At 41.1% G+C, this 24,194-nt stretch overlaps 1 protein-coding gene across 1 annotated transcript in view; it reads right to left on the bottom strand.

Moving 5' to 3' along the window:
• LOC105195162 (LIM/homeobox protein Lhx5) overlaps nucleotides 1–24,194 on the bottom strand; it is a 47,745-nt gene that overhangs the window by 5,767 nt on the left and 17,784 nt on the right. The window contains 2 exon segments of the mRNA XM_011160436.3: nucleotides 2,410–2,637; nucleotides 7,650–7,882. Coding sequence (XP_011158738.2) covers nucleotides 2,410–2,637; nucleotides 7,650–7,882 — 461 coding nt within the window.

Below are 24,194 nucleotides of genomic sequence, written 5' to 3'. Positions count from 1 at the left end.
AAATAATTATGTAGGAGACTTTAATTCATTGCTGAAACAAAATTTTTTGCAGCCTTGCTTATTACGTTTGATTATCTACTTAATTGTTTCGACGGTCCAACAAAATTATTTTTAAACCTTTGTCTAGTTATTTTTAGCAGATACTGCGGCGAAAGACCATTCTTTCCGCGTAAGCAAAGAACAAATCGTTTCTTTTTTAAATTATATAGTTTTAACTGTGTAATATAAATAGAATAAATTTTTTTGCAAAATAGATTGATAGATAAAGTAAAAATAAATCGCACTAGGTCGATAATCGTTAGACTTAAGTTTGATTTAGATCGAAATAATGGCTCCTTAATTTGCCCTGTATCTTCTGTATCCTCAAACCCTCAATTTTTAACGGAGACGACGCTGTCATTCGTACACGATTTATAGAGACAAGCTGTGAAGGTATCAGCGTCTGGGTATCAGCGTCTGGAAAAAAAGGCTGACACAATATTTTCAGCGTTACGCCGCACGTTTGTTATTACCCAGTCGTCGATGGCCGAGGGATACAGTCGGTTTCTTAATCCCGAACTATGCGTATCCGCTGACGCGTGACTCGTCGGTAACCCAGAAATGACTTGTCATCCTCAGACACGAGTCATCATTGCGTTACGGGAGTTTCTAAGCGACGCCCGTCGAGTTGCGATCTCTCGTACCGCAACATTGAAGTTAAATTTGAAAAAAAAACGCATTGTCGATCGGGAGGATTGGAAGTCTATCGCACGTACACGCACCTACCGGGTGTCTTTATGAATTTCACCAAAGACGACGTCTGTTTCAATAGCGACACAGTTGCTTATGTCGTTGAAAAACGTTATAAAATTTCAACAACACGCGTATTGTCAATCTTTATGTTACACATAATTCACGATCTATCAAATTTTAATCCAATTTGAATGAAAAAATGTAAGAACCAATCAAAATTGGCAGAACCAATGGATACTTCAGCGCGATTTCAGCGCGAATAGCTTTTCGACGAACGCGCGCGGAGGAATATAAATTGATCGAAGTAATCGTGGCTAAGAGAAGCCACGCGGTAGGTCTGGGACACCCCGTGTATCCCGGTATCTTCATCGGCCGGATCGAGGTAACAACAATCGGAGCCAATCCCCCGGAAGCGATGCGAAACCCCCATCGGATTATCGTGGCTGCTGCCGCGCGCGCACGCTGAAAGCCGTACCCCGCACATCGCGCGCACTGCTAGCATACACGCACGCATACGCACGCGTATATAAGTCCTCGGCTCTGTGCACGATAATCTATATACGTTATACGTATATATGTATACCGGGTAGGTCTTAACCGCGGGACAAAGAAAATGTTTGGACAGTGTCACACCGCACAACGGGGGCCCACCCCTCGTGAAGACGCCCGTGATCGTGGGGCCAACGAGGCGCTGGTTGTGCTGGTTGTGCTGGTTGTACGAGAGCCCGTGCGAGGGTGAGGCTAGGTGGTGTATGGCTAAAGGACCGATTGTTGTGCGCGCGATAAAAGAGCAGGAGCGATATAATGGCTCGAGACGGCTCCCGGCGACTGGCGACGCCCTCGGCAATTCGTGACGTCGCGACGCCGCGAATTCGTGCTCGCGGGGTCTCCAAGACGACATGGCTCGAAGGGTAGCCCGATCAAGCCGCTAATCGATTGCTCTTGATCGAGTTTCGCGTTGTACCGTGTCGGCTAACTTATGGCGCGTGTGAATATATAGTCTTGATTCGTTTGCTGCAATTCGCTGACATGTAAGCGCACGTATATGTAATACATATGGAATGTCTAATCACTATAATCGAGATGACAGCTTAGATATTTCATGCATGCACTTTGCCCTTTATGCTTGGCTGCGCGATATTGACTTTCGTTTACGATCCCTCATTACTTTTCTTTTTGCGAGATTAATCTTTCGTCTTTCGCGTTTGACGTAATAAAGACGTTCTCTTGTTCTACTCAGAAGGTAGTTTGCGCTGCGTAAAACTGTCTATATCATAAAAATATGTATCTTCACTCTACCATTAATATTTATACCGCTTACATATATTACTTGCAAATGCGACTAAAGAGATTAAAAAGAACTTCACACAAGTTATTCGCAGAAAAATATTTACAGCACCTATCGGGTAATCAAAAGAATTTATTTTTTTTTATTCAAAAACTAATAGAATTTTACTTTGTTTATTAAAATAATAGAATTTTCTCCAATGGCTTTCTGACTCACCGGAATAATCGATTTAACTTAATACAAGATTCTTTATACATTCTATCGCATCAAGATAATTCTCATGAATAATATTTTTTCCAAGAGAGAATTGCGCGAGAGAGAACGTCTTTGTCTACTGAGCGTATCGCTGCCGCCGTGATTTCATTGTTTTATCTTAAACCAGGACTTACCTTGATCCTCGGAGTCCTCCTGCTTGCAGGGATCGCCACCGAGAGGTAGTTCGCCGCCGTGGCCGACGGTCTGGTCGCCGGGACCACCCGCACCAATGTTGTGGGTCCCGAGATGAGCGCCGCGAACGGCCGAGTCGTGATGGTGATGGTGGGCACTACCGTCTTCGTCCTCGTCTTCCGATCCCGAGCCCATCAGCGAGTCTCCGCCTGCCGACAGGTTGGACGGTTCTGCTCGTGAACGACGCGAGACACCGGCCTTTTTAATAACATCGACCAACGAACCGCCGATTTCGGAAGGAACGATTGCGACAGCTTTCACATGTAAGGGAAAAAAGAGATTAGTGGCAGCAGCAAGAATCTGCGTGTGATAACTGAATCTTGGCTGTATACAGACTGAAATTTAGATACCACGAGCAGATTCTTGCTGCTGCAACTAATCCTTTTTTTTTCATGTGCATATCGCGACTCGCTCATTTGCACAGAAGCGGAACAAGATACTTTAAACAATAATAAAGTTGCATACGCTGTTAAATAAAAAGATCAAATGTAAACCAATTCTTTGGGTTAAATAACAGTTTGTTAATTTTAACTTCCATGTATATCGAAATTAATTTCAAAACAAATAGTTAAGAGAACCTTATATAATTAACCCATTTCTGTGGTTGAACTGCTTAGTACTTAAAGTAAACAGCGTTTACATTAATGTGTATACATTTAGTAAATAATAGATTAAATGTGAGTCAAATTTGATAATTCTTGAGAGTTAAATTGTTTAACTCTCTTCATTGTTTTAGTTAAATGACAATAGCAATGGTGATGTATAGGAATAATTGAATATAATTCAATATTACGAATTTAACAGTGCATTGTGTAGTTATATATTTAGATAAAAATATTCAAAGTTATAACTTGTGAGATGTCAAAGAAAATATATTTCCAATTTTATTTGCTAATCATAAAGAAATCGTTCATACCGCTTCCATGCAATTATGAAATTGTTCGAAATCAGCGACTGAATTTTCAACATGCAGGAATAAATTACAGATTATCGTGGTATGGATATTATTGATATTCAAACGTAAATAGTTTGATTTAAGTAATTTTTAATTGACGCTCTGCTGGCGCTCTCGCTTGAAAGAAGAGAGATTGCCGACGGCGAAGGAAACATCTGTACGAGATGTTTAAAGAAGAGTCGAATATCCATCGATATCGCGATCGATATTGACATTTGCGTGTAACGTAATTAAAAATGAGTTACTTGCACATACTGACGCAATTGTCCTGCGGTTTATCAAGAGTCTGAAATTGATCAAAAAATACTTGCGTTCCATTAACAAGAAGAATGCCTAGTAACGTCGTAATAAATTAACGCTGCGCGTTCAAAACCTTTAAGAAACAAATTCAAACAATTACGTACTCTTTTTCCGTTATAATTTAATTAGTGCAGCTACCTCAATTGCTAAGTACGTGGTTGCGAGCGGCAAATGGCGCTTTTAAAAGTCGGCTTTTGCCTTCCACATTTAATAACGGCGTTGCGCACGAAATACTCCCCGCGCAATATATTTTACGACCGGGAACCGCCGAAAAAATGGTGTCTCCGAATATTAATCGTCTCTACGAGCATAATTACCGTGCTCTCTCTCGTCTCGCGCGCCGCGCCGCCGAGAGGGAGAACGATGGCAGCGGATTCGACAACCGGCAAATGGCCGAGCGGATGGCAGAGATTAATGTTGAAAAAGTGTCGGGCATCAAGACGGTCATGTCGCTTAATCATCGGCTCGAAATCATCCTGAAGGCTCGCGTCAACATTCTGCCCCCAGTTGCGCGTCGAATTCGTTCTCCACGCGATGAAGATTTCGAGCAGCGTGCCTCCATACCTGCTTCTATTGTTCCCGCCGGTTATCGATAATCAGTAGTTGAGGGGACGGTGGTAAAAAATAAGCGGTGTAAAAGACAGTACGGCAGGTACGAAAGATATATATAATGACTCAATGCACATAACTCGACTAAATATGGATCTATTTAAACCAAGAATAGTTACTCTATATACATATATATTTTTTTTTTGCGTAAACGATCACTTACGAGGTTCTTACACTCCAATTAGTTTCAACAGATTGATAATATAAATGTATGAGTTAGAACTTGTTTCTATTGTCTCACATTGGGTCTCGGAATCTTCGAATGAAAGATTATAGATATGGATTTTGGATTGGTAAAAAAATGTGATGTAAAGTTAATTTTTTCGACACCGGGGGTGTAAAAAAACAGCCTAAATGACTATTCTCAGATTAAATGAACTTGTATAGACCATGCGAAGAGAACGCTTCCTTGTTTCACTTTTACCTTCAGCAATATTACTGCTCTTATTTTGTTCTTTGTGTATAATAATACATTTTATTTTCTACTTTGTTCTCTACTTTTTACACTATTCCTGTTTTGCGATGGCTAATCCTTTTCCGCGAAATCGGGCTATAAAGCGCGCCGGAACCGCCCACGAAAAATCATAGAATCCTTCCGCGAAGGCGGCTTCTCGAAGTTGACATTTGACGCGGCTTTACGGATTCGTTCCTGCATCCGCAGGTATGCGCTCAGGAAAATATATCCCTCGTGAGGCCGCCGCGCCGTCGACAACAACGTCGACGGCGATGACGACGATGCTTCGCGCGAAACTCATCGACAGCGAACCGGCGCGGTGGGCCGAATCGGTCGCGGCCGAGGCGTAAATCATTTCGCGGCGCTCTCCCGCGCTCTCGGCGGCTGTCCCACGACATTGTCTCACGTACAGCGAACGCACAACGGGCTCCCCGAGATCCCCGAGAGAAAAAGACGGCCGGGCGAAGAGAGAGAAGAAAACGGGTTGTCGGTGCGTTTTGCGGTTTCGGCTACGTCGGCAACGGAACGACAAAAGGTTCGCCCCCTGCCTAACGACCTTTCGGTTTTCGTTTCACGGCTTATATACGAGTGGGGCCCTCGTGAAACCGAGCCGGCCAGCCGTCTCTCTCGCGCCTTCGTCTCCATTTCTCTCTGTCTCCCTTCTCGGCCGGTGGTTCACGGTGGCATACGCGCCACGCTGTTTTCACAGCTTGCCGCTTTCTCTCTCTCGTTCGGGGTAGAAACTCCCGTGAAAAACCTGCCCTCTCCGCCCCGCCCTCCTCTCATCCCGCCGGTCCCTCCTTTTTTTTTTTTAAGCTGATCCTGACTCCATGAAATCCGTGGCGGCGTGCGCGTTGAACTGTGACCCCCTCGAGCTCGCCGCTCGAAAAAATAAATCCCGAAATTCTGAGCCACTCGAGAAATGGGTTCCGCCATGGTCTTTGTATAGGAACGCTCGAATTTAAAGGGATATTGATGCCATGTACGTATTTGCATTGCATTAACCGCGTATAAGGAATGTCGATATTTTGTCAATTGTATCTTTCTTGAGATTGCTCATACGTATTTCCAAATATGTTTTGCAACGCGCGCGGATATCCCTTCCGCTTCAATCGGCGTCGAAGCGTCGGCTTGCCGATTCTCCGATAACTCCGACGAACGGGCTGCTTCTTGACTTCGGAATCGGCGAGCGGCGGGCCGCGCGATAATTTATGACGGCCTCTCTTTCTCGCGAGCGGCGGATAAAATTATTTATCGGCGACGGGAACGGAAACGACGGAGGCGATCGTAAAACGCGCTCGCGCGAGATCGGACGGGGGACCCAACGACGGGGAAGACAAGGGGGTCGAGCGCGAGGAGGAGCTGTCGCGATAATACGCCCTACCCTTCTCCGGACAGCGGCGCCGCGTTCCGGTGACAGCGGCGTGGAGATCGATATAATGGAAGGCGATTGTGCGTTGACTTTGTTTGCACACCGAGCCGAGTGTGTGCCAAACGCGATTTCGCGCGAATTTTCGAGCCGCGATCGATCGCCGCGTGCCGCTGACAGCCACGTGCCACGTCGAAATCGCGACGTAGCAGAGCTGGCGCGACGTATTTAGGCCGTGCCGCTGAAGACTGAAACTTTAATATGCCTTTAATACGTCGATGTTTCTAAAATATTCGCTTTTCTCACTCGATTTTATCGGGAAAGGCGGGCATTTTGTCGACTCGGACAAAATAACTTGGACATCTCGGAGATGTCTCTAATTATAGTGCTACAATTGTCCTAACGATTTTAGAGTATCAAATAACCTTTTTATTGGATTCGTTAAAGTACCGGTAAATCTATATCCAATATATAGCCACATCAATAAATATCCATACCCGATACAAGAAATACGAGAGCACGTTAAGAGGTTACAGAACTCATGAAAAGAATGACTCTGAAGTATCTAAAAATTTAATTGAATGCAAATCTGAAAATATAATTTTGTTGGACCATCAAAATAATTTGTAAAGAACGTCCAACGTATAACGAGCAATGCCACAAAAAAATATTGGCATTCTAGCAATTGGTTTAAATGTCTTGCATAATTATGTTTTAATGATCTATAACAAAATTCTTTTCAGATCTGTATCCAACTGAATTTGTAGATACTTTAGCAAAACCGTTCTTTCCCTATAGCGAATTAAAAAATAGGATATTCTTCAACGTCATGTAAAACTTAATTAAAGAGATTTATCCATTTAAATCTTATCTAACTTTTTGGTATTGAAAAATATCCTGTTTTTCGATTCGCTAGGTTCTGTAATTCCTTAATCTGTGTGTACATGTCTAACTTAAAATAAGTAAATAAAATAAATAATATGATTGTCAAATTTCACGCATGCATAAGAAATGGATAATTCTTGAAATAATTATATTATCGATCATCGCGATCATATTATCAGTGATTAGAAGCAGGATGAAATTATTCTCGATATCGATTGGCATACGAACACGGATTTCCTCTGGGTATCGCTTAAATTTAAATCCCGCGACGAATCGATCTGTAAACGGAGCGGACAGTATACACAGACGAACTGTGACACTTTAAAGTACCTCTCCTCTTCGTAGACTAACTTTACTCTCTCGATTCTGTTTGCTGTTTCGATCGTACAATTATTTATTAACTTCGCTATCGATAACAGAAGAACCTAATTATTTGACATCGCTGCAATTTAATCTTCTGCGCGAATTTATTATGCAAACCTAACGTGGTTTTTAACGCAAGATTTAAATATGTTCAAATAAAGGAAAGTAATAATATGATTGCGTCGAGATAATATTGTTATGCGAAGTGACTGAAGGTAATGACGAAAGAGTTGTTTTAGCGGCTTACCGTGGTGACCGTGCACGTGATGCGTGTCCGGCAGCGGTTTGCCCGACAGGTAGTCCTGCTTGCAAACGAATTTGTTGTCGTCCAGGACGTAGAGCTCCTCGCCGGTGCTCATCTGCTTCCGACACACCAGGCAGGTGAAGCAATTCAGGTGGAAAACCTTGTCCCTCGCTTTCCTCACAAGGTCCTGCGGGTTTATCCCTTGGAGACAGCCGCCGCACTTGGTGCCGTATCGCCTAGAAGGACATAATACAGATTTATCGCTGGTGAGCCGATGAAAAGGCGGATAATGAGCGCGTGGGTACCCCAAGTGCCGAAGAACTTGCTCTTGCACCGTAAAAAGATACAAATATCCATTGGAAAAAAAAACATGTTCACTTTAATTCTCTTAAAATCTAAATATAGATTTATTCGCGTTACATACTCCGATCTCTTACTCACTCCAACGCGCTCCAATATGTTTGCGACAAACGTGGAACGCGTTGGAGTGAGTAGGAATATATTGGAGCACACGACCAAACCTTATATAAATGGCAAATCTACATTGGCCCGTATCATAATAAAAATAAACGTGCACACAAAGGAAAATCTCGTTTGGAGAATATCTTTATTTTCGAAATGTTAAATATTGAAATAAAATGACATTAAATAGACGTAATTGGCTTACATGAATTTAATTTGTATAGTTTTATCGAGAAAAATATATATCCTTATTCGGTAATAATTTTCATGAATTGAAAAAATAGCGGAAAGAAAATAATATCTTGATGAACTGAGAATTTTCTAATATTATCAAAACAATCATATTGTGTCTTTAGATGACTATTATAATATTGACACAAAAATATAATCTTTTGCTGATATATTTTAAGATTATCAAATTCTTTAAAGAAGATTAAATTATATACAAGCGACGTTATCCTTGTTTCATACGTAAGAATATAATTTCTTGCTTATACATGAAACAATGATTGTTAAATAACATATATTAGTTTTAATTTGATACTGTTTTTTTTTTCACGCTTAACCATGAGGCTGAAACGTCGTCGCTTGTCCGATGTCAGCTGCGAGTTCACGTTTAATGGCGAAATTTCCGTGGGGGAGGAAAATTTCCGCATTTCTAAACTATAGCTAGACTATAGGTAATCCTATTTAATTTTCCAATTTTTCTTCAAAACTTGTCGAAGTTTCAGAGAGACTTCTTACATGATTGTTAAGAAAGGTTGGTATTAAACACGAAAGGTGTTGAGAGGGAAGTTAATCACAAACATACCTCTGATTCCGCGATTTTTTCGCACTTCCCTTTTTTTCGCGAAGGCGTGATCTATCCCGCGACGTTGTAATTTCGTCGTGGCGCGTTAACGCGAACCCCTAATCATTAAACCGCAAGTATCGCCACGCAACGTGTTATTATCACACGTACGACGCGGCTCTCGATGATTTTTCCCGAGGGAAGGAGGGTGCCATGGATCATATTTCACAGGTCGATAACAGACCTCTCGCGGAAAATAGCGAGGCACAATCTTTTTTTAATCTGCAATTTGCTCCGCAAAACTTCGAAGCATTGTACACCGAAATTATTTTGACGTCGTCCACGGGAAAAATTGGCACACGCCGCGCTCGATAAACGCCTTCGACTGTCCAAGTTGACCGTAGAACGACTACGCTCATAGAATGTGAAAGTTACAAGTTCTGTTTGTAACTCAGTCGGACCGCAAACGTCGATGAAAGAAATACAACGCTTTTAAAGAGATGGCGGTTTAATGTTCCGATCCGGCATAAAGAGCCGGGGCCCTACCGTGTCGTAAAAACGCACCGCCGGTCCGCCCGATATTTTTTTTCCTCCTCGTCGAATCGTTAAGAGCCTTGCTTTTTTTCAGACGCCTTACCGATCTCTCGTTAAACGTTCTTCTACTTCGTCGTTACGTCATCGAAAACTTAAATCATACAAGTGTTATCATAACTGTTGTACAAAGGAGTCTCTCAAAAGTTGCAAAATTATATATAAATTATATATAAATCATATTAAAAAAATTGTATTGAAGTTATAATAAAAGATTAACTAACATTCAGTGCACTAATCAAAAAATGTAAAAATAAATTGGAGAATTAGGAAAGAGGTTATAAATACGTACTGATTACCTACGTCATTAGTATTTTATATTTTCATTTAATGTAAGCAACAATTTAGTGACAAAAATATGAAATAAATGAGAGAGTAATGCAAACAAAAATTTGACAGATTATGTCTTGTTTTGTATTAACAAAAGTTTAAAGGTCTGATGTTAACTTTTTTTTTAATTTGTGTAGCTGATAATATAATTTTATATTAATTTTTTATATTTTAGTAAAAAAATGTAGTATACATATTATAATATTTTACATTCATACATAATACATATTTACAATATAATTATGAAAATGAAATCAATACTTTTATAAACTCTATCAAGTTTTCTAAATAGTAACACCAATTTTATTGTAATATGTGATAATGTATGACAGAAAAAAATATTAATTTATATGAATAAAAATGTCACTTGCAAAAATAAATTCGAGCCAATTTATTTCGACGTCCTTATCTTTTTATTATTATAATTTATTAATTATCAAATATATGATCCTCTTTTTCGATAAATTATTAATAAATATTAATTGATTTTTTATATTTTAAATTATTTTAATTCATAAATTCGATATTTTCAAAGGCGATACGATTCAAAACCCATAGGTACAATTGAAACGGTTGCCCAAATCATATCTTTTGTAGCATATTACAAAAAAAAACTTTTAATAAATTATAATCTGTGAAAGATTAAATATTATAATAATAAGTACCTGAAACATCAAGTTACAATTTCCAATATTTATTTGCGTACAAATCAATACATCAAAATGGAAAATATAATAAAAAAATATTTTAAATGGAGTACGCATCCTCTTTCTTTGTATAATAGAATATTAGACAATATACATAGCTATATATGCATATATATATAAATTAAAATTCTAAATTAAATTTAATAAAATCACATATCACATAAAATTTAAAATTTATAGTTATTAAAAATATAATTGTACACATGAAATACTGAAATTATAAGATGCGATAAACACTGAAATTATAAGATTACAAGAAAAAATAGGCACATTTTACCACTTTTCTGATTGATGCGTTTTTTAATCGAACCGAAACAATCGTCAAATCGACATAGGTATCTTTTTGTGACTGTATCATTACGGTGGCAGAAGCTACACTCTTCTAACTGGCAATCCGGATCGATCTAACTATAGCAATCACGCAATTAATTATAGCAATTAGCCGGGACCCTTAGGGCTGGCGTGTTCCGAGGAGCGGACGTCTCAATCGATTCCCCCCCCTCCCCCCTCCCTATCCCGTCGTTACGCCAACAATAAACAAGTTAAACGCGGATGGCAGATCGCCGGAGAGATCACGAAATCGGTTGCTTATTAGCAATTCGGTAGGCGATACTTATCGATCAGTAGCTTTCGATACTTAGTAATCTACGCCATTAACAGCATCAATCAAAGGAGCTGAGATTAAAAAGCATAAGAGTATTATTTTACGAATATATAAATGTTCAAATTATCTTTTAAATATTTTATTCATATTCTCTCGTTTTATTATTACTCGTTTTATTAAACAATTTATTTTATTTTGTATTTATATTTTTCTGTTTAAAAATAATTTTTTCTGTGAAAAATAACTTTATTATTATTATTATTATTATTTGTAGCTCCGATTTTAAATCCAATCTCTTTTGTTAATTTAATTTAATGTCCACTCCACAAATGGCTACTAAAATTTCAATGCTATCAATTTCTCGCAATCACTAGTTTACAAACGTTAAAATGCATCTGGAAAACGGAAACAAAGGAACAAATATGAAACCGCAGCGTATTGTTGATATTAATCGCTAATTTTTTTTTTTTTTCTTTTAACTTGGATTTCTCATTCAGCAATGTTATTATCGCGCAATCGACCATAAAAAGTACGTACTACTCGTAAAGCACATAGAAATAGGAGGCGCAACGCCGGGGAGCCGTGACCCGGACGCCGCTTGAGAGTCATTGTTAGCCTAATTGTTCTCAGCGTACCTGACGGTCGCGGCGCGTTCGCGCCTAGGAGCGGTGTACATCGACGTTTGAGCGTTTGAGCGCACAATAAATCCCGTGGAATCTCCCTTTATTGACTGCTGCCGGGTGCCGTATCAAGCGACCCAATTCGCCGCGCTTTATTACCAAGTGGACGCGTGACGTCCGACGGGAATGCAAGTGCAGGACGTCTCGCGACGCGCCGCGCCGTTGAGGAAGAAAGGAAACAAAAAAAAAGGGGGGAAGAGAAACGCTTGCTGCGCAACGACGCGACGTTACATTTACGCTTCGTATTTACCGACGACGCGACAACAACGTCGTTAATCGATATTAAACAAATTCATGAACCGCTTGAATTGTTAATGTAAATTGCCCCGCTAATTGTTAACCTTTCAACGCACCTCTAATCCTTGAATGTATTGTTCGAACTCGCGAACGTGCGAACATCGCGACACGCGTGTGATTTAACTCTAGAGTGCCATTATGAGTGAATTTTCACCCAGGTGCTAATTCAAGTTCAATACAGTTTTCGTTATTAAAATGTTCATAGTTTAAAATAAGATTTAATCAGATTTTTTTATACACTGAGAAACAGTGTTGGTTCAGTTATTCTAACACCTTGCAACTTATAAGGTAGAAAAAATCTAAAATAAATTCTTAAAAGTGTAAAAAAAGGCTCTTAATTGTGTGGGTGAATTTTCACCCAGAGTAGTATTAATGTCAGAAAAATATGAGTAGCACTCGAGCTTAAATTAATGGGAAGACTTCCATCTCGCGTAAGCAAAGGAGAAAAGAAGATTGAGCACGGAGAGAGATAAAAATTTTTGTAACTCGTTACACGACAACTAACGTGCGTTGTGAAAATCGTGTGTGACATTGACTCCGAAAGTGTATCGGATGACTAATTTGCCTTTAATGGAAATTAAATATTTCAGCTAATAGAGGCGGGAATGCGCTATACGATGCAAACAATAAATTAAACTACGGCCGCTAAACGAATTAATTATTACAACGTTTCGCGAATGGCGAATTGTGATAGTAAAATAAACGCGTTTCATCACGAGCGTGTCTCTCGTTCGCGATTTTTTTTCCTTTTTTCCGCGTGTCACGTTTACACGCATGCGATCCTAATGAGTTTTCCCGGGATTCGTTTCGATATTAATTATCATCGCGCCGCCGTGTCTCGCGTAAATCCGTAATTCGACACCATCGCCATTTAACAGACGGATAGATCTCAAATGCGCGTGAAGCCGCATTGACGGATCGGCAATTATTCATCACGCTCGTCGCACCCAAGAACTTGACGCAACGCGCGCAGCTTCTTTCTCTAATCCGCTTCGCATACCGCGAGCGTTCCCGTGAGGTTTCCCACCGCAGCCTTTAACCGCCTCTGAAATATTTTACGTCCCGCGGTTGACGTGCATCTCGCGAAAAAGAAGACTGAGAATGGAAAAGAAAGACGGAGAGAAGGAGAGAGAGAGAGAGAGAGAGAGAGAGAGAGAGAAAGTCGCGCACGGAAAATGCGCCGTGTAGCTCAAAGAGATACGGCTCTCTCTTTCTCCTGCCTAGGTGGAGCCCGGTTGCTCGCACACGGCCGGTGAATATCAAAGGTTGCTGCACGTGTCCGCGGCAACATTGTGTTCGCGTATTGCGCCGCGACTTGCCTACGTCGGGGCTTCGTCGTCCATCGTGCTCGAGCACTCCAACTCTCTCCTCTCGTGGGCAAGATGGATATCTCTCGTAAAAGTACGCATTCGAACGCTGATCGAGATTACCTCTCATAAAGACGTGTGTATATAAATGGAATAAGTAAATGTGGGACGAGGAAAGCGTCGCTTTGATTAACGCCTTGAGCTCTTCCTTATCCATAGAGTATATCAATCATGAAAAGGAAAAAGAAAATAGAGAGGAAAATGCTTCCTCTTGCCCTCTTTGTCTTATAAGGTGAAAAGGGAATTATTATCTTAAAATTGCGTCAGGCTGAACTAATGCAAAACAAATAACTACTAGCATGGTGTTATCGTTATCGGAGCGCGAGCGATGCGATTGTACGGCTTGACGGCCCCACATCCTTCTGCAGGAAACAGTGGCACGCAAAAAGTCGCCGATTATCGTCATTGTTGCGTAATACTTTTCGCGTCTAACATTTCGCGACCCGCATTCGCGTTCAGACTAGTTATCGTGATATCGAGTAAACGATAGGCGTCATTCATCAATAAATTCCATCCTTCAATTAAAAATGCTACACTCCGATTACTTTCGGCATTGATATACATTTCTGCAGATAACTAGGAAATGTAAAACAATATAAAACAAAATGACAATTTAAATGCATACTTAGTGTTGAACCGTAACATTAAAAAAAAAAAAAAAAAACCAGAAACTCAAAAGTCAATTTTAAAGTTTCTTTCGCTGAAAGAAAAGTATTTAGTATTTGTGATAATAGAATGGTAAAATAATTATGGTTAGAAGCTCCATTTTTAGAGTTATTACTGTTGTAATGTTAACAGTAACAATGACAAAAGAAATGACTGCAATCACGATAATTTGAATGTAGTTGGCACCAAAGATGACTACAATTTATGATAATTTCATAAATCAAAATTACTTAATTCAACATTTAATCATAGTGACAAATATCACAAATACTTTTCAGTATTCTCTTATCATTTAAGTTTTTATCGAGCGGAGTTTCCTACTTAAAAAAAGAAAAAAAATTATTAAAAATTTACTTTAAACGCACGATTTTTTTTTACTTTGATACAATTATTTTTATAAAAAATTCTTATGGGCATTTCACACCGCGAGTTTATTGGCGGATTCCTACAGAAACCGACCTTGCGATCGATCGCGATCCGTCGATAGCCGATCCCGTTCGATAACAAGAACGGGCAGTTTTCCACAGCAGAAGCCGAGGGAGTGGCCCTTATCGATCAACTCGGATGTCGGATCGCGTGATTGCGAGACGCCGCTCGGCGAGAGCGTCCTGTAATCAGCCGGTCGGCGCGCTTTTTCTCGCCGAACTATCCATCAAGCTGTCCGAATTAACGCTCACGGTCCGGACAACGAAACTATCATCGCGGAAGCTGCGCCGGAGGTGATCTCGGAGGTGCTTTCGACGACGAGGCTAACGACGAGGACGAGGACAATAACGGCCATTGCTACGTCCACAGCTCAGCATCCCTAATTACAGGGATTATTTAATTGATCATAGTAATTAGTCGCGACCGTGCCGACTTCTGCAGGTGCAGCTGCGCCTGGCATTGTACCCTGAGGGGCATCTCTATACTGAATCTTTGTCTCCCTTCTTTCTTTTCTCTCCCAGGAGAAGGTCTTCGTTGGAAAGGAAAAAAAAAATGTTTCAGAAAAGAAGGCCGTAAAAATCATTAATAGAAAGGCTTACGTGGTCCCACGCGTGTCGAGGGGAGGAACGAAACTCGGGGGCGGGAAAGGGTGGAAGCGGGACGAAAGGGGGAATCGGGAGGCTCCCTTTTAAGAAGGAGAGCGTAAAGAGCCGCGTCTGGAATTCCGGCGTGGAGCAAGAAATATAGGACAGGCGGGTCTGGACGGGAAAAAAAGAAAGGGGGTGGGCCCGGGGCGCGATTTGCCACGGACCCGAGAGAGCGGGTACGCGCGTGTGTCCGTGTGATATCGCGGACAGACGGACGAACGGTACGCGTCCCACGGGTACGCCATGGACGAGCCTGGGACGGATGTTCGAGAGGGACCCCTTGTTATTCGCCTCTCTCGCAACGTGGGGAATTACTTCGATCGAAGTCACGAAAGGGGCGCAGCAGGTACCAACGGATGCACTTTGCTCTCGAAAACGATATTAAAAGATACCGTTTAATTGACTAATAATTTTATCAAGCATTAATTTCAGAGATACTTTTATATAAATTCGGTTACTTGATCAAAAATGACGTTTTATGTAACGATCAGGCCAGGTAACAAAATATAAATATTGAGTATAAATGTCACTTAAAATTTTAATAATTTACATCTGTTGTTGACAATGAGAACTTTTGTTTATTATTTTTTTGTTTTTTTTTTATTTTTTATACATGATATCAAAAGAAAGAAAAAGATAAATATTTAAATACAATATAATATTGCTCGTTTTTGCCGCAATAACGGCCTCAACAATTATAAATTTTGAGTTGTCTACAAAGAAAACAGAATTCCAATGAGAATAAAATGGACACAAAGAACTAGTGATGTTTTTATTTTTTTTTTTTAATTAGTAAACCAAATCGTTATACCATAATCATATTAAAAAATTATGTTACAAAATTTTAATTCAAAACATTTAAACTGGAAAATTTTATTTTTTAAGCTATATATATTGTTGTCAAATAAATAAGGCGACATACTTAAATTACATTTTTAATATATAGATATTACAAAAATAATATTTTTTAGTAGGACATGCAGATCTTTCTTTCTTTCTTTCTTTTTCAGTGTACACTGTGCCCATTAAAAAAGAAACTTTCACGCTAAAAAATAAAATAGAAAAACTATTACAAAACTTTAAATCTCCCCAGTACTCCACTTGAACTTGACAAAATTTGCTAAGCAGAAGAATGCATCGTTTAGAAATGAGTCGCTCTTGTCTGTTCTTAGCAAATCTCAATGTCTAAAGTACAATGCCTCTCATGTCTTCCTAATACGTTTTCCCTTTTATATTCTCCTCCATTTTTTTTCTCGCGCGTTACAACCGTGCGAAGATTAGCTCTGTCGTGGGCAAGCCGGTTTAACTCGGCGGCGGCGGCGACTCGAACGCAACGCGGATAATCTTCTGCAAATATAAGAGCGCGGGGAAATAAAAGCGCGTTCGCGGGCAGTGCATACATAACGCGCGGGACATTTCGCCGCGTCGCGCCGCGGGCGCCGATATTTCAAGATACGATATTTTTCGTTTTTCTTCCTTCTATTTTCTTTTTCCCCCCCCCCTCGTTTTCCCTTTCTCCCCTCTCTTTCCCCTTAATCTCCCTTTGCCGTACGCTATCTAACATACGACAGCAGCAGCGGGAAAAAGGGATCACCGGGGGGGACAGCACGATATAAATTTGCTCGACAACGCGGAACAGACAAGTAACCCTTCCACGTGTAAAGTAAGATCCTTCCTCTCGGTCCCTCTTTCTTTTTTCCCCTTGTCTCCTTTTTTCCATTCCTTTTAATTCTTATCATTGCTCGATTTATAATTGGTACGTGGCGTTCCTCTTCTTTCGACTCGAGATATTTATTACTACACGATTTTTAAATGTATTTTTTCCTCTTTGCGTGACGGTATTAAATCGTCGCTGTGATTTTCTATAAAAATCTTGCTTCTTACGTTACGTAATTTAGATATGCATGAATCTTATTAACCTTTATCAAACTTCTTTCACGAACTCGTGCGTTGTCGCCTTGAGTCTAGCTTTAAGACAAAGTCGTACGCTTGCAATTATATTAAGTTGTCAGCTACGTTGTACTTACTTAGTGCATAATCCTCCTTAACGCGGATTTAATCCAGAGGTGAAATAAATCTCACTATCTATTTATGCTCATTATCTTAGATGCTTACGTTTAATTTACTCGTTTAATCCACTCATTATTATATGTATAATTTGTGAAATTACGTAAATTATCTATTTTCTGAATCAAATTGGGAGTAAATACGAGAGTAAGCGGGTAAAAGCATTATTCTTTACTTTATATATTACATTTATTACACCTAACATTTTTTTTATATACCGTCGCACTTTCTAATCACTCTATTCTAGTTAAAAAGAGAAGATTTTGAATTATTGAAAGAGTTTTTATGCAGCTTCTCTGCGATTACATTGAAGAAAGAATTTTATGTAATAATAATCAAGTCTGCAGATGATAGTTATTAAGCTTTCATAAAATAACTTCAATGTAACGTTCCGTTAATAGAATGAAATATTTAGTAATATTTAGTAACCGTTTGGTTTACTATTATCATTATGTTGAATTACTATTAATATAATTAACTAAATATTTGGTTATATTAACTGAACTTTTATCTAATGTTATTTCACCAAAGCTCGATTACTATTGCTAAAATTTTTTCAGTGTATACATCGCAACGTCGCTTCTGTGTTGAAATTATGAACAAATCATCGCGATATTTCCGTCGTCCCCAGCGATTTTCTGCCGCTGATCTCGCGTCGATGTCCTTGCAACACCGAGGATTATTCGCGGCACGAGCGGACTCTAATTAACTGCATCCAATTAGCGTGCGGCGCTCTTCCGCGGCGCGGCGCGGCGTTTTCTTCTTCGGGAAGTGTTTCCCGTAATCGCGGCCACGGGGTTCAAGGTAATGATTGCCGCCGCTGACACCTCCGTTTAAAGCGACCGTAACTCATCGTTGAATTTTCGCCGGTTGAATCCGCGAGATAACTCGCGTACCTGCTTATCGCGCGATCGTGTCTCCTCCGACGATCGCGCGGATATTAATCCGTGAGATATCGGCGATTGCGACCGCGACCGCGCGTCAGAGTACTCGCAGCGGTCGCCGCACATTTGCGTGTAAAAGAGAATGGAAAATAAAAGTTGCCCCGCAACGCGCTGCACAGATCTGGTTTCTACAAATAAGAACGCTATCTTGCGTCGGAATGAAGATAATGTCATTCAAATGGTGCGACAGGTTTGTAGCTTCCTCCGTCGCAAAAGTTACGGTGGAATACATATATTTGCAACTACGCGCGTTACGTATTAGAAAGGAGACAAAAAAAGTTAAATGGCATTCACTTTATCACGTAAAATTACGCAAATATCTCGTAGCGTTCATTTTCTCGGGGCGTGTCGCAGAATTTGTTTACCTCGGATATACCCTAATATTAACACGAGATCAAGGTAAATGATGAGATTAATTCCTACTCCCTGCTACGGGGCTACGTGTAATAGAAAGAATACAATAAATTGCATTAGTTACACGCAGATAAGAAAAATAAAACATTAACGCGCGCGGGAGAGTGTCACTCACGCAACAGCGTCCCTGAAATTCTCACCGGACGTAATTCGCGTTTCTCGTCTGTTTGCACGCATAAAAATGCCTCGCATTCATACATAATCCCTCCGCGTTGTGGTACAGCGAAATGTGGCTCGTGTGTCTCGTTTTAACGGGGCGCGTAACGCGGTGAAAAAAAGGGGGAAAGAAACGAGGGCCTCCGCATAAAATTCAAGAGGCGGAGGCGATAAAGGGTCGCCCTGAATTTAGGCCATTCCTCTCCCGTGCCTTCCCGCCTTCGTATAACCGCTTTTTCTTTTCTTCCCCTTTCTTCTTCTTTTTTTTCCTCTCGATGTCGTCCACTGTCGCATCTCTCTCTCGGCATATAATCGCGGTAACGGATTGCATTTAGCTTTATTATAGTCCTGTCAATTATATATCATTATTTCACCGTTTTTCAACCGGCTCGTTATAGGAGTATAGTAAATGGATTCAAATCGTCCCGTCACTCTCGTCCCTTCGATTCTATCGGCCCTTTCTCTCTTTCTCTCTCTCTCTCTATCTTTACCGTGATTTTATTCCGCTGCATCGCCAAGCCGGTCGTCTCCCGATTATATAGTATTACTTAAACGTTACTTCGGTTTAAGAATTCGTTACCGGGACATTCCGGGAGTGGATTCAAGTTGTCTTTACTATGCCGCTTTTTCCTTCACCTCGTAAAAATGCGATTGGTACCATCGGACTAGCTGTCGCTAACGCGACGCTTTACAGCTAGTAAAACCGCTGTAACTTTCCTCTAGTTGGAAACTTATTACTATTACATTAGTTTCCTCCGCAAGAATCTCTAACAATGTCTTATTCCGCATTGCCGCATAATTATCTAAATTACGCGCAACGCGCCCTCGAAGCCGCGCTGGGACAATACTGAGAACGACTCAATCTTATTCGTACGCGTGATTAATCATTCTCTCAGCTGTTTATAAATGAGCGCGAGCGATTCTTGTTAATCGCGAATAAGAGGGCCCGGCGTGACGCAAGAGAGTCGGTAGTTGGTAAAAACGTTCGCGCACACACAAGCGGGTATACGGCATCGCGATGCTATTGCCAGCGGGCCTTCCTGGAAGGGAAACGGGGGCCCTGAAGAACTGCACCTTCCCTTCCTTCCTCTTCCCACCGATGTTCGCCAACCCTGCGACCCGCGCCGGCCCCGTCACGCCCAACAAACTTCTCCTACGACTCGTAGCGGGCGTCACGCCGCATTTATAATGTTTCCACGTTCGAGTTTCGATGGGTCCACTCCCGCGGAGCCGAGAGTCGAGTGGAAGGACAATGGGCCTGCCACGTCGGCGCCCTTTGCCATGAAAAGCCGCGTCGACGTGTGATCCTTCAATTATCCGACGAAATATCGATATCCGCGCGACCGTGATTTAATATTAAGCAATTTGGAAGGGAAAAAATTCTTGCGAGGAAGATATGAGAAATAAAGAAAGGGAGGAACAGAGGAGAAAGGTCTGAAACTTTGAGATTCTCGGCTTTTTTTTTATCTGCGAGTTTTATTTCGTTCTCATAAAATTCTATCAATCGCCCAGAAGTGAAATCCTTTCATGGGAACGAAATAACTTTTTATAAATAAACAAAATTCAAGTGAAAGAGACAATTTCTAAATTTACTATTGACAACCAAGAGTTTGCGAATTAAGAGGCAGCACTTTTTATGTTTCTTCAATTCGCTGCGAAATCTTCAATTCGCTGCGAAATAATATTCGCGAAAAAAAAGGCTTTTCGTCTTCATTTCACTCGCACGTATCGCTCCCAGTGTTACGCAGAACTGTTGCGAGATCGAGTAACGATTCGCACGCATGTCGCGCGAGGAAAAAAAAAGGGATTCGCAAGTCGCGCCTCAAGTTGCGTCCGTCCCATCGCGTAATTTAGCACCCTCGTAAAACACTAATATCGCCTGCGCAATATTTCCGTCGGTTACCGTCGACGCCGTTACGTAAAGTAACTTCGTGTCCTCGAGGCAAACTGGACCCGCGAGTTTACCCGTCGTATACTTTTCATTCGATCGACATGTGTGCGCGTTGCTTCGTTAGCGGAAAAAAATATATGTTAATTGCGACAGCGCGGCGTCGCGCACAACGCAACATTGTAGCGCACACGACGATCCATGTAACGATCGAGGCAATTATCGGCGGCGATGATGATACCGTAGACCGTCGGCATGTCAATGAGTTATCAATGGCGAGTTCGCGACTCTTTATTTATTACTGTCGCAGACCAGTCGAGCTCGATAATATCTCACCTAAATCAGATTAACTATCAGATTACGTCAAGAGCTAATATAAATAAGTTTAAGGAAACGCGCTATTCGTGAGAGATTGAAAAAGGAAAAAAGTATGAGTAGCTTTTAAAACAATCAGGAATCCACAAATATTATTATCTGAATTTTTGTAGATGCACAATCAGATCAATCACGTTGTTCTAAAAAAAAAATCTGTTCTAATGAAACAATTAAGAAGAGAGATATTAACGAGGTGCAACGAAAAGCGACTAAAGTATGTATATTTCCTTATTCTCAAACACAGATTATAACAGTTTACATTGTGCGGACTTTACAACTGTAACTTCAATCCGAAATAACCTGAATGGGGGGGGGAGATACCGTTAACGAAGCACAACGATAAATCTACGAAATCTGAAGAAGAGGCTGAAAATCCAATACGAAACGCGTAATTTAGCTTTCATAAATAGCTCACGACTGACTTGCCGAGTGCCACAGGTAGAAATCGATAACGTCCGTGAAGCAGCGCCGTCTTGCGCAACCCTGTCGTCGGCCATTGAATTATTCATTCATTAATTTTCGGTAGCTGTCTGCGACAGAGAATCAACGAGCGAGCGACACTCGCCAGTCTGTTCCTTGTACAAAGTCCCGGACCATCGCCGCGCCACGCCGCGCCGCGCCGCCGTCGCCGCCGTCGCCGCCCGGCCGCACATGGATGACACGGTGTGGCGGGATCCGCCGATAATGTTTTCATCAGCATTTTGGCCGTTCGGGAATGGCGGACCGTATTTTAAGGCAATAATTTTCGACGCGGTCGATGGCCCGGTCGGCCGCGCGGCGCGGCGGCGGCGTCGAAACGGGGACATCGGCCCTTTTGATCGTATCCCGAAGAGGCCCGTCGAGGGCCACGCCACGGGGCCATTATCGACCTTTAAGGACCTTGCTGCGACTCGTGGAGACCGGTTACCATAACCGCACGTATAACCGCCTCGCTACGCCGGGAGGAGGACCTCCCGGAGGTGTTATAGAATTCCCCGAGCGCGGCCTCGGGCCGCGGTCGAACGTATTTTTTCCCGCTTCAACGTTACCGTCCTTGACGGTAGAGCATCTCGCTCTTGCACCCCGACGATGCTCGTTAAATGGACTCGACTCGGTGATTCGAACATCCCATTCGAATTAGAATTTCGTGCAGAGCGGAGATAAGGAGAGATGGGAAGAGAAGGGGAGGGAGATTTCGTCGTGATCTCAACTAAACGACACATTTCTCAACTAAACGACACATTTTCGCATATTAAAACGAACAGCTGCCTCTGTTTTAGAGAGTGACTTCGACCAAAATCTGATTGACTTAAGCGCCGATTAACACGTCAAGCAATGCTTACATCTTGTATTATTGACACAATTATCAGTTTTTTATTGTTGTTTGATACACTGAAAAAATGTTTCTTATATCCAAATCATTTCCTTGATTTAAATAAATATTAGTATAAAATAATTAATTTTTAAACCTGGGAAATATTTTTTTACTCAAGAAAACGATGTTAAAATAAATCTGTTTATTTGAACAAATTAACACAATTTTTTCTCAGTTTAGGTATATGAAAGAGAAGATTGAATTAGAAGCGGCATATTGTGTAGTCAAAAATTTTATTAATTAATTGTCGATTAAGCTAATCGGAATTTGGTCAAAACCTAAATCATTTCCTACATCAATTGCATTTAAACGCGTACTTCGATTAGCTGAGTCTAATTCATAAATCGCACAGCTTCCGTCGTGTTCGCGCCGAATTGGCGATGGAAAGACGCAGGGAATCGCGGTGGCCTGCAGTCGCCACGCGTTTTTTTTCCATCGCGGCGTCGATCAGCTGATGAATTTTTCATCGCGCCGGGAGATGCAAAGTAGCTGCCTCGTAAAGTATACAACACGTTCGTTATATATTCGTACGCTCGCTACTACGAACATATCGGAGGCGCGCTCCTCCTTCACCGACCTCTGCGCGTCGTTCCGCGGTACGGTTCCTGGCGCGGTTCCCGCTGGTCACAAAGGGGATCGTTCATCACTTCCAGAAGTCACGAAAGAAGCGGAGTACCTCTCCTCTCTGCGGGACCGCGTCCGGGAACGCGGCGATTTTGTTTGCAAACGATCCGCGCGGTCCGGCTACCGCAGGAAAGTACCGCCGCGAAATTGAATTCGCCACAGCGCGGTGCGGCGAACTCGCCATTTTTCGCCTTGACTAATCGATACGGTGATATCATAGTTCGCCACCCACGTGGAACGGCGAGGATGCGACAGATCTATGGCGGCGTGGCGTCGCGAATAATGAAGGTTGCGGCAACGTTGATTTTTTTTTTCTTTTAGTTATAAACGACTGGGAAAACTAATTATGTTTTGCTCTGCGGATCTACCGTAACGATAATTTGCAGCATCGTTTTAATCGATTTAAAGATTCAAGTTCACAAATTCAGCTCCAAATTTATGCTGTTAACTATGCAATATTGCACAGTTGTGTTTACTTTCCACACGTAAATATAAAAATGTAAATTTGGTACAGTTTTTTATTTATGTATAAATAAAAACATTGTTCATTGATATATATCACTAAGGAACCTTCGAAACAAAATTTTTTTAATGAGATATCGATAGATTATTAGCAAAATCAAAGCAATCAAAACAATTTTTTTAATAACAATAAGACGATGCGACTTCTAGAGAATTAATAACGACAACATTAATGATGTTAATAATATATCACTGATAATACTTACAATCAAATATGAAATACGCATAATAAGAAATAGTAGTAATTTATCACACAACGTAATATGTTTCGATGTGTGTTAGGAATATGTTAATCGTGTAATTTTTCACAAAATTACAAATGCACAAAAGGAAGAAAACGTTTGAGGAGAATGTCCGCAGTCGTGAAATTGTTTGCAACGATGTATCGAGTTATTATTCCTTGGCTAGTTTTACAGCGCGAGACGGGTGTAGGAATAAAGCAACCGCCGAAAACGACGTCGAAAGCAATTTGCTCTACGGGTGTTTGAATTAATCACCGACCATGCTGCCGAGTCGTTTGAATCGCTTCTATGCGCGACGATCATTAATTCAAATCACTAGGTTGAACTACTTTTCCTTCCGGCGAACTTCCGACAACACGAGAGAAGCTTAAGAACCTCCCGAGTGTGATTCGACT

This window comes from Solenopsis invicta, chromosome 5, assembly GCF_016802725.1.
Source record: "Solenopsis invicta isolate M01_SB chromosome 5, UNIL_Sinv_3.0, whole genome shotgun sequence".
Classification (NCBI taxonomy): domain Eukaryota; kingdom Metazoa; phylum Arthropoda; class Insecta; order Hymenoptera; family Formicidae; genus Solenopsis; species Solenopsis invicta.
This window is presented reverse-complemented; position numbering and strand designations above follow the sequence as displayed.